This window comes from Hypanus sabinus, chromosome 5 (genome assembly GCF_030144855.1).
Source record: "Hypanus sabinus isolate sHypSab1 chromosome 5, sHypSab1.hap1, whole genome shotgun sequence".
Classification (NCBI taxonomy): domain Eukaryota; kingdom Metazoa; phylum Chordata; class Chondrichthyes; order Myliobatiformes; family Dasyatidae; genus Hypanus; species Hypanus sabinus.
Window position 1 is genome coordinate 252,971 of NC_082710.1, and position 12,435 is coordinate 265,405.

Consider the following 12,435-nt stretch of genomic DNA (forward strand, 5'->3'; position numbering starts at 1 on the left):
TTAACTACCAAGGTCAGAAGATTAGTATTGTTGAAGATTTTTCATCAGAAATTATGGCAGAACGTGTTAAGTTTAAATAAGTTATGGCAGAGTTATACAGCCAAAATTTTAAGCCTTCTCTTCATTTTCCGGCTCAACTGAAAATCACAATGGAAGATGGATCATTTAAATGGTTTTGTATGAAGGAGCAGGTGCAAGAATTTTTAGACTCAAAAAATGACTGTATACATATATTGAATATATTGAATATATATTGAAATACTATATATTTAAAAAAATGACTGTTTAATATTTTTCATTATGAATAATTGCTCTTTCTGTTTGATAAACCTGTCAAAGCTTGTTTTAACCATATAACCATATAACAATTACAGCATGGAAACAGGCCATCTTGGCCCTTCTAGTCTGTGCCAAACGCTTACTTTCACCTAGTCCCACCTACCTGCACTTAGCCCATAACCCTCCATTCCTTTCCTGTCCATATACCTATCCAATTTTTTTTTAAATGACAAAATCAAACCTGCCTCTACTACTTCTACTGGAAGCTTGTTCCACACAACTACCACTCTCTGAGTAAAGAAGTTCCCCCTTGTGTTACCCCTAAACTTTTACCCCTTAACTCTCAACTCATTTCCTCTTGTTTGAATCTCCCCCTACTGTCAATGGAAAAAGCCTATCCACGTCAACTCTATCTATCCCCTCATAATTTTAAATACCTCTATCAAGTCCCCACTCAACCTTCTATGCTCCAAAGAATAAAGACCTAACTTGTTCAACCTTTCTCTGTAACTTAGGTGCTGAAACCCAGGTAACATTCTAGTAAATCTCCTCTATACTCCCTCTATTTTGTTAACCCTTACTGTGTTTTACTGTATATTATTTAGTCTTGGTTGCAACAGTAAATAACCTTGAATTCTTTGGAGCAGTTCCAACAGGCTTGCTGAGGGGATGTTTTCAGTGGGGGTAGATAGTGGTTGTTCTTTGACCAATGTTCTCTCTTTGGGGGGTGGGGTGGGGATTTCTATTTTCTTGAAGCTGATTTGGGAATCTAGTCAATTCTGTTGCTTAGCTAATATATCTCAAGGTTTATTATTTTGGTTTAATATACATTTCTCTAATTGCTACTTTAACCTTTCTTATAAATAGTTTTAAAATGGGTCAAAGTGTTAATTTACTTAGTTTTAACATGAAAGGGCTAAATCAACCCATGAAAAGAAATAAGATTTTTGCCTATATTAAAAAAAACTTAAGGTACCAATTGTTTTTCTTCAAGAAACCTATGTATGTAAGAGTGACAATTCACACCTTTTTAATTGATGGAGAGAGTCTCATTTCCATTCCTTGTTTTAGGCCAAAGCCAGAGGAGTTTCGATCCTTATAGATAATAAAGTTCCCTTTGTTCAACACAAAGTAAATACTGATACTAATGGGCATTTTGTTATAGTATCAGAGAAACTAAATAACAAACTAATGGTATTTGCCAATGTGTATGCTCCGAAAATAGATGACCCAGGTTTCTTTGAGCATTTTTTTTTTCATTTTCGCCAGATCTAAGTTTGTACTTATTGGTGATGGGTGAAGACTTTAATTGTTGCTTAGATCCAGCTTTAGATCATTCATCTTCTAAACTAATGATACCAAATAAATCAGCTGTGTTCATTAAATCTTTTTTAATGAAATGTGGTATTGTTGATGCATGGCATTTTGTTTCATCCAGTAGACAAGGAATATTCGTTTTTCTCTCATGTCCATCATACGTATTATGGATTGATTATTTTTTATTGATAGCCAAATAATTCCATCAGTTTGATCCTATGAATATAAAGAGATTGTTGTCTCATATCATGCTCCTTTACTCCTATCTTTAAATCTCCCTGGTCTTCTTCAAACAAATAGGTTTCGGTGATATAATCTAACTTTGTTATCTGATAAAGATTTTTTTAAAGTTTATGGAGAGACAAATTACTTTTTTGAAGAGAATACATTAGAGGAGACTTCTAGACTTATCAGGTGGGATGCCTTTAAAGTGTATATTAGAGGACAAATTATTTCTTATGTTACAAGTATTAAGAAAAAAGCTAATAAAGAGAGAAGTGATTTAACTAATCAGCTGGAACAGTTAGACCAAGAGTATGCCTTGTCTCCAGAACCTGCCTTATATAAAAGAGGTGTTGAAACTAAAACTAAATATGATCTCCTTTTAACCTATCCAATTGAAACCTAACTCCTAAAAGATAAAAGTCAATTTTATATTCATGGAGATAAAACAGGTAAATTATTGACTGATCAAATTGAAACCTTTATAGCTAAACAGCAGATTAAAGAAATATACAAAGCTAATGGTGATAGGACAACTGATTATTTAGAAATAAATGATACTTTTAGAGAATTTTATTCTAAACTCTACAGTTCTGAATCTTCTAAGGATAACCCTGTAATGAACAATTTTTTTGACCAACTAAACATTCCTACAATTTCTGCCGACAACAGGAAGTTGTTGGAACAACCGATTTCTTTTGAGGAAATTGTTGAGGCTGTGCGCTCATCACATTTGAGAAAAGCTCTGGGTCCAGATGATTTTCTGGAGAGTTTTACAAGATCTTTCTCTCACTGTTTATACCTCATTTATGTTCAGTTTTTCTGGATTCAGTCAAGTCGGGCAGACTCCCTCAATCTTTTTATGAGGTTTCCATTTCACTTATCCTTAAAAAGAATAAGGATCCAACTAAATGCTTTTCTTATAAACTAATTTCTTTACTTAATGTTGATACTAAGATCCTATCTAAAGTTTTGGCCTACAGGATTGAAAATATTTTACCATCTGTCATTTCCAATAACCAAACTGGATTTATCAAAAATTGATATTCTCACTTTAATATTTGTCAGTTATTAAATGTTACTTATTCTCCTTCTAACATGATATCAGAATGTGTGGTATCCCTAGATGCTGAGAAAGCTTTCAATAGAGTTGAATGGAATTGTTTATTTAAAACTTCAGAAAAATTCAATTTTGGACCTGTTTTCACTCCTTCCGCTAGGGTTATCACTAATTCTCATAATTCCAAACCATTTAAGCTTCAACATGGCACTAGACAAGGTTGTCCATTGATCCATTTGCTTTTCAATCTGGCCTTAGAACCTTTAGCCGTTGCCTTTCGAAAATCTAATGATATCACCGGTATTTTAAGGATAGACACTATTCACAAAGTCTCGCTGTATGCTGATGATCTGCTGCTATTTATTTCTAATGTTGAGACTTTATTACCCCAAGCACTTTCTTTACTCTCTTGTTTTAGCCAGTTCTCAGGTTATAAATTAAACCTACATAAAAGTGAACTTTTCCCTTTGAATAATTTGATACCAACAAATTCTAACCTTTCTTTTAAAATTGTAAGAAACCAATTTACCTACTTAGGTGTAACAATCTCTAAAATCTATAAGAGTCTATTTAAAGAAAATTTTCTTACCCTATTGAATCATGTAAAAAAGATACTATCAAATTGGTTGTCTCTTTTACTATTGCTGATTGGCTGAATTAACTCTATCAAAATGAATATATTACCTAAATTTATATATCTTTTTCAGGCATTGCCTGTTTGTATTCCTAAATCTTTTTTTGATTCTCTTGACTCTATTTTATCTTCCTATATATTCTAGCATTCTAAATTAAATAAAATTAATCTTCAGAAAGTTAAAAAGAATGGAGGATTAGCCTTACTAAATTTTAGATTTTATTATTGGGCAATTAAAATAAGAAATCTTATATTTTGGTTATATTACATTAATCAAGAGGATTGCCAGATGTGGGGTTTTTTTAGAAGCTAACTCTGTTAATAAATTTTCTATTATTTCTCTTCTTGGATCCTCACTTCCTTTGTCTCTGAGTAAGTAAAATGATAATCTGGTAGTTAAACACACTATGAGAATTTGGATACAGTTCTGAAAAATACTTTGGCTTATTGAGATTTTCTCTTTCCAGTCCTATTATTTCTAATTATTTTTTAAACCCTCTATGATTGATGTGGCTTTTAAAGAATGGGATAGATTAGGTATTAAATGCCTTGAGAATGTGTTTGTAGAGGAATTCTCTTTTGTTTGAACAATTGTCAACTAAATATAGTTTACCCAAAATTCATTTTTTCAATACATAAAAATAAGAGATTTTTTATGGTCTCAAATAAGTACATTTCCTAAAAGTCCTGATAAGAATCTACTAGATGTAATTTTAAATTTGAAACCTTTTTTATAACAGATCTATATCTAATATTTATAATATGCTGCTGGGAATGAGAAGTGTTCCTTTAGATAAAATTAAAGATCTTTGGGAACAAGATTTACAGACCTCAATTTCTGAGGAAACTTGGAATCAAATTTTTAAATTGGTTAACACTTCATCGTTATGTGCCCGCCACTCTCTCCTACAATTTAAAGTGGTCCATAGGGTCCATATGACCAAGGAAAAGTTGTCCCATTTTTATTTAGATATATCTCTGTATTGTGATAAATGTAATAATGGAGAAGCTTCACTCATTCATATGTTTTGGACATGTCCGAGTCTTGGAAAATATTGGAAAGAAGTATTTCAAACTTTCTCGATACTTTTCAAAGTAAACTTTAAGTCTAAACCTTTTTATCACTTTATTTGGTATTGTTGGAGGAAAGAATATTATTTTGGAGTCATCTGACTTGCATATTTTGTCTTTTATTTCTCTTATGGCCAGAAGGAATTGCTTAAATGGAAAGATGCTATTTATGCTCCATGGTTTTGTGATGTCATGTCATGTTTAAATTTAGAAAAGATTTGATGTTCAATCTCTGAAACAAGCCAAGACTTTTGAACATTGTGGGGGCCTTTTTTGAATTATTTTCAAAACCTTTGATTTGCTGTTAAAGCACAGATGATGACTAATAATAGTTTTCCTTTTTTTCTTCACTAATCAGCTTTGGTCTTGGTAGTGGGTTAGATTTTTTAATATAATAAAATTACTATGTTTCAATGTTGTGAATTAATTAATCTGTGCGAATATTGGGTAAGGAGTCTTTATAAGCGATTTAGTATAATGTATTGATATATATTTTTTTCTTGTACTCCATACTCTTATATGTAAATTAATAAAAATATTGGAAAGAGGAACAATTCAATGAAAACTCTCCTGTGGTGTCATTTGCTGTCTATGAATAAAATTGTTGTTAAAAATCTGAAAAAAAGGACTTCAACTTGGCCATTCCAAAACACAAATATTCTCCTTTTTAACATAAGAACATAAGAAACAGAAGAAGGAGTAAGCTATATGGCCATTTGAGCCTGCTCCACCATTCAATAAGATCATGACTGATCTGGCCGTAGACTCATTTCCACCTACCTGTCTTTTCCCCATAACCCTTAATTAGCAAGTTTAGAGCTTTCTGGAGGTCTTTTGCTAATACCTTTGTTTTTTGTCACCTCCTTCAGCATTGGACATTGTGCTTAGTATGATTTTTGCAGGATCCCCACTCCTTGGGGGAGTAGCAACAGTACTGTTTCCTCCATTTGCAGATAATTTCTCCTACTGCGGACTGATAAATTGGCTGGTCTTGAGAAATGCTGTTGTAGCCCTTACCAGCTTGATGCATTTCTGCAATTCTTCTTCTAAGGGCCTCTGAAAGTTGTTTTGATCAAGGTATGGTGCACATAAATAGATCTTTCTTGTGTGTCTTTTTTAAAGGGCAGCCCTCAGCCCTCTACAGCCCTCACCCCCAATCTCATCTCAATGACCGGAACACCTGACTCCAAGTAGCTTTTGTAGAAGGCATTACCTCAGAGGTTCACATACCTTTTCCAATAAAAACCAGGAATACTGGATATTTTTTTCTCAATAAATAAATGAACAAGCAGAATGTTTTTGTGTTATTTATTTAATTGGGTTCTCTTTATCTAGTTTTAGGATGCATGAAGATCTGATCACATTTTAGGTCATATTTATGAAGTAATAGGGAAAATTTTACAGGGTTCACAAACTTTCTAGTATTGTTGTATGCTTCTCTCTCTCAAATTGCAGTATGAATTCAATCATATTATGATCTCTGCCTCTCAAGGGTTCCTTTACATTAAGCTGACTAATAAAATCGGGGTTATTACACAACACCCAATGTTAGATAGCCTTGTCACCTACCACCTCACCAGCCTCCACATCCAGTGTATAATTCTTTGGAACTTCTGTCATCTCCAATGGGATCCCAGCACCAAGCACACCTTTCTCTCCCACACCCCACTTTTTGCTTTCGGCAGGGATTGATCCCTAAGTGACTCCCTGGTCCATTCACTGATTTCCCTCCTGGCACTTAACCTTGCAAGCAGATCAAGTGCTGCACCTTCCCCTACACCTCCTCCCTCACTACCATTTAGTACAAACAGTCCTTCGAGGTGAGGCAACACTTCATCTGTGAGTCTGTTGGGTTCGTATACTGTGTCTGGTGCTCTCAGTGAGGCCTCCTCTATATCAGTGAGACCCGACCTAGATTGGAAGACTGCTTCATGGAGCACTTGTGCTCCATCTGCCAGAAAAGGCAGGATCTCTCAGTGGCCACCCATTCTAATTCCATTTCTATTCCCATTCCAATACGTCATTCCATGGCCTCCTCTACTGTTGTAATGAGGCCACACTCAGGTTGGAGGAATAACACCCTATATTCCATCTGGAAGGTCTCCAACCTGATGGCATGAACATTGATTTCTTGAACTTCGGGTAATACCCCCCCCCAACCTTCGCCATTTCCCATCCCGTTTTCCCTCTCTCATCTTGTCTCCTTGTCTGCCCATCGCCTCCCTCTGGTGCTCTTCCCCCTTTTTCTTTCTTCTGTGGCCTTCTGTTCTCTCCGATTGGACTCTCCCTTCTCCAGACCTGTATTCCTTTCACCAATCAACTTTTCAGCTCTTTACTTCATTCCTCCCCTTTCCAATTTCACCTGTCACCTGGTGTTTTTCCCAATAGGCTGAATATCTTTTATGCATGGAATGATGCGCTAGCGAGGACGGCTTCCACCTCCCCCTGAGAAGCAGGCACTCTGACTGGCTGCACTGATGTGAGGCAGACCTGAGTCAGTGTCAACCCATTTAAAGTTGCAAGACCTGATAACATACTGGGTCAGGTCCTGAGAGACTGTGCAGCCAGTTAACAGAGGTTTTAACAGACATCTTCAACAGCTCCCTGGAGCAGCCCACTGTCCTCACAAGCTTCAAGGCCCTTCAAGCAACACACACAAAATGCTGGTGGAATGCAGCAGGCCAGGCAGCATCTATAGGGAGAAGTACTGTCGATGTTTTGGGCCAGGACTTACTGAAAGGAAAGATAGTAAGAGATTTGAAGGTAGGAGGGGGAGGGGAAAATGCAAGATAGAAGAAGACCAGAGGGGGTGGGGTGAAGCTGAGAGCCGGAAAGGTGATTGGCAAAAGGGATACAGAGCTGGAGAAGGGAAAGGATCATGGGACGGGAGGCCTAGGAAGAAAGAAAGAGGGAGGGGAGCACCAGAGGGAGATGGAGAACTGGCAGAGTGATGGGCAGAAAGAGAGAAAAAAAGGAGGGGGAAAAAAAAAACTAAATATATCAGGGATGGGGTAAGAAGGGGAGGAGGGGCATTAACGGAAGTTAGAGAAGTCAATGTTCATGCCATCAGGTTGGAGGCTACCCAGCCGGTATATAAGGTGTTGTTCCTCCAACCTGAGTGTGGCTTCATTTTGATTGTAGAGGAGACCATGGATAGACATATCAGAATGGGAATGGGATGTGGAATTAAAATGTGTGGCCACTGGGGGATCCTGATTTCTCTGGCGGACCGAATGTAGGTGTTCAGCAAAACGGTCTCTCGGTCTCCCCAATATATAAAGGGCTGCACTGGGAGCACTGGACGCAGTATACCACATCAGCCAACTCACAGGTGAAGTGTCACCTCACCTGGAAGGACTGTCTGGGGCCCTGAATGGTGGTGATGGAGGAAGTGTAAGGGCAGGTGCAGCACTTGTTCCGCTTACAAGGATAAGTGCCAGGAGGGAGATTGATGGGAAGGGATTGGGGGGGGGGAACGAATGGACAAGGGAGTTGCGTAAGAAGCAATCCCTGCAGAAAGCAGAAAGAGGGGGGAGGCACTCTGCTTGGTAGTGGGATCCCATTGGAGGTGGTGGAAGTTACGGAGAATTATATGCTGGACCCGGAGGTTGGTGGGGTGGTAGGTGAGGACCTGATGCACCATCAATAACTCACTCTGAGATGTAAAGGCAAGATATCGGCTTTTATTGACTGGAAGAAGGAACAAGCAGTGAGTGACCACCATGCTACATCCTGGAGACTGAGAGGCCGGGCTCAGGCCTCAATCGCCTTTATACAGGGGTCTGTGGGAGGAGCCACAGGAGCAATCAGCAGGGGGCATGTCCAGACAGGTATATGTAGTTCACCACAGGACCCTTGCTTGGCAAGTTTCCTAACATCATTGTTCCATCTAACTGCACTCTTTTCCATTGAACCTTAAGCTGATCACAGTGTCACAGACCTAATAGCTGCTGGTTCCCCCTGAAGGTCATCCTGGCAATGGTATCCAAAGATATTTACCTGTAGTGAAGGGAATAGGCACAGAGGAATCCTATAGGGGAACTCTTCGGCTAACCCCCCTGCTTTTCTTGGTGATCATGCAGCTACCTGCACCTCAGGAGTGGCCACCTCACTGGCATTCACTGTGTGTCTTCTCCCTTCCTTTCCAGTCCTGAAAAAGGGTCTTGGCCCAAAATGTCGACTGTTTATTTATTTCCATAGATGTTGCCTGACTTGCTGAGTTGAACCCACATTTTGTGTGTTGCTTTGGAAAATGAAGAACGTTAAAAGATGTTCCACCATTCTGGCTATCGGCTGTGGAAGAGAACACACATTCCACGTTGGAAAGTGTGGCTTTTTAGCCTCATGTCAAACTTATGTAATATTCCATCATGTGCCTTGACACTAAGTACAGACCAAGCATTTGGGTCTACTATCTGACAGTTCTTAACTGTTCCTTCAGCAAGCAGACAAATTTGAGCCCTTACAATCTAGCATGATACAGTTTTCCATGCAGTTGAATAATTAGCCCCCTATCCACACCCTAAACATTCACTCAGCCACTAATAGACCATTGCTGCTATAGTTGCCCCCCCCAAGCTACTCAGACAGCACCTCCCAGGCCCACACACCCCAAAAAAAAAAGAAGTGCAATAGGCACATGGATACGTCACCATTAGAAGGTTCCTCCCTAGGTCATACAACACCCAGAGCTGAAAATACACCAGTCCTTAATTGATATTGAATCTACTTCTTAAAAGTCCTCACCTATAGCTAAACAGGAGTATCTTCTTCTAGAAGAGCTGCACTGGATCAAGAATATGGCTCATCAGCATCTTCTAGAGGGTAAAATGATTAGGTGATAATGCTGGTCTAGCCCACATCCTCCTTCAGAAAATGAAACACAGATGTTGATTGCCTCTTGATACCAAATATAAATGAATGCTTCTATATAAAAAATCTTTTTCTCTATCAGCTGAGTTTGAAATGATTATCACCCCAAACAATAATGATATTGAAAGTCATGCACATTAACATAGAGTGATTACCTGAGGCAAAGCCAAGATCAGACTAAAGAGCCAAACTGCAGCAATCATGTATCTTCCAGTGTGGACTCCAGAAGTTATGCTTTTCAAGGGTTTTGTAATCACCAAGTAGCGATCCAAGCTGATCACTACCACCATAAAAGCAGGACAATACATGGAGAAGAGCTTGAGGAAGTTTTGGACTTTGCAGAGGAACTCTCCACCGTGCCACTGCACTGTGATTATCCAGGTGCCATCCATTGGCATGATAATCACAGTCTCCACTAGGTTGGCTGCTGTCAGGCTGTTGAGCAGTGTTTTGAGTCGTGATGCTTTCTTTTTGTTCTGTTTCACCAGAAATGTTATATTCATACCAACAGAAAAGATGAAAAGGATGAAGGTGATGACCACTCTGATGATACCGAAGGTGTTGAGAGTTGGCAGAGACATGGAACAATTGGATGCAGAGGCAAACAGACTCTCGTTGAGGTTGAAGGATTTCTTTCTCAAATCAATGTACTCCAATGTATCATTCAGTTGCAATCTTAAAGCCATGCTGTTGGATGCTTGTTAACCTGACAGTGCATTCAGCAGTATGGAAAACAGTGCTTTAGTGTTTCTGCAGCTATCTGGCAAGGTCAAATGCAAACACAGGTATACATGAGGAGATGTGAAATAGGATCCCTCACCCAGATTTATGAAACCCTGGTAATGAAAAGTACCTGTAATCCCTCTGCAATACACACGGTTTTATTTGCTAGCACTTTAAACTTGGTCCTTGAAAGTACTGTTTTCATTTCATCCCATTATCTTAAATTTACCGTACTTAGCAATAGCCTTTTTGAAAAATGTCATACTTCTTTTAATCTAATTTCCTATCATTTAAATCATAAACTGTGCCTTTCCAAATTACAAAAGCTGGAGACCTGAGCTGATGTAGTGCAGTGAAAAATAGACAGAATATTGCATACTTTATGTTTAAAAGACTCTGGCTATGAAACATAAATTCACAAAGTGATCAGTTCTCCATTCATTAGGCTCCAGAATTTTCAGGATGTGACAGTGATTTCAAATCAATTCTAACTTTTTTATGATGTGCTTTTACAGAGAAAATAACTCTCTTCACTATTGATTAAATTAAGTTTTGAATATATCTCACAGCTGGTGAATTACTTGCAAAATCATTGGTTGTTTATGCAACAACCTGTAATTACTCAGAAAATCATTTGAGAAAGGATAGAATATCTTAGACTCTTATAGCAAAGACTATACCTTTGGGACACTGGAACAGCAGTGGGCATTCAGCACATCAACCTGTTCCATGATAAAATGAGCTTTAACATCAATTCTATCAATCTCAGATTTAAAATTTATCATCAATGACCATTTGTTGAAGAGTTCCAAAATTCTAACATCCACTGAGCATTCAGGTGTTCTAAACTTCATGACTAAAAGGCTTAGCTGTAGTTTTTCAAACTAAACCTGCATGATTCTAGACCTCAGTAATGACAATTATTTTGCTCTATCAACCCCATTAGCTCCTCTTGATAATTTCTATCAAATCATCTATTAATTTCCAAAATTTTAGAAAATTCATCCTTCTTTAATGCAAGCTCTCAGCCTCATTCTTGTTCAGATGTCTTCCTGGCAATTCTCCCTTGGACACCCTCGAGGGTAATATTTTCTTCCAAAGGTGTGATGCACGGGACTAACTTAGGATAAATATAGCTGAAGTTTTATACCACATAATCTAATGCACTTGATGTAAACGCCAGCACTTTTGGTAAATTTCCTTTCTAATCTCTTATTTTATTCAAGTTGCTCCATTGGGCAGGTTTCATCATTCAGGCACACCCCCTCCCCCTGACACAGATGCACTATTCCAAGCTGCACCATTGAAAGAATAGTGGGAAAGATTTAAAGAAGACATCAAAACCTAATAAAGAAGAATTTCTTCTTAGGTACCTCTTCACCCTTCAATGTGGGGAAGTATCATTCTTAAGCACATTGAAAAGCACAAGGCCATAGGCTGGAAGCATACAGAAGGATTACACCACCCCACAAACTATCCACTCAGTTGTCTCATGAGGCACATTGTGCCTCAATTTATTTTGCTCTAGGGAAGAGAGACCCAGCCTACACAATCTCTCCTTACCTGTATATCTTAAGTAGGATAATATTAAGAGGGATAATAAATCAGCATTAATGAAATTGTGGAGCAGACTTGATGGGCCTCATTCTGCTCCTATGTCTCATGGATTAAGTCTTCCAGTCTGAAGCTTTACCACACTCTTTCCAGCTTAATGATATTCTTCCTATATGACATCCTTAATGACATTCTATCCATCTGTTCCTTACAACTCAAACCTTCTACTCCTGGTAATAATCTTGTGAATCTTTTCTGTACCCTTTCTTTCACTGGGTGACCAAAACAGCACACAATACTCCATGAAAAGGCTCATCAATGAGTTGTAGAGTTATCTGAGTCTAAGGGAGGGAGGGGGAAGTGTACATTTGACCGTTTGCATTCATACCAGCCAAAAGTGAAAAATATAGGTTAATCTCACTTACCTGTCCTTGGTTCATAGCTTAGCAGGCCATTAAAATCTTTAAATTGTCCACAGCTGATGCCATCTCATTGACTCTTCACTCAATCTTGGAACATCTGCCCAGCGAAGATGCATACATCACGGTATACTTTATTAACTACAGCTTAGCATTCAATACCATCATTCCCTAAAAGATAATCAATGAGCTTAATAACTCCTTTGTGCAAGATCTTCACCAACACAGGTGCACACAGGCCTGTGTGCTTAGTCCCCATACCACTTACTTTATACCAGTGACGG

At 38.2% G+C, this 12,435-nt stretch overlaps 2 protein-coding genes across 2 annotated transcripts in view; one reads left to right on the plus strand and one right to left on the minus strand.

The window, feature by feature from the left end:
* The window catches only part of LOC132393634 (gonadotropin-releasing hormone receptor-like), a 60,013-nt gene extending 49,872 nt beyond the window's left edge, over positions 1-10,141 (minus strand). Inside the window, exon 1 of the mRNA XM_059969053.1 lies at positions 9,611-10,141. Coding sequence (XP_059825036.1) covers positions 9,611-10,141 — 531 coding nt within the window. The remainder of the gene's footprint in view (positions 1-9,610) is intronic.
* The window catches only part of LOC132393865 (gonadotropin-releasing hormone II receptor-like), a 174,279-nt gene that overhangs the window by 145,506 nt on the left and 16,338 nt on the right, over positions 1-12,435 (plus strand). The window lies entirely within an intron of this gene.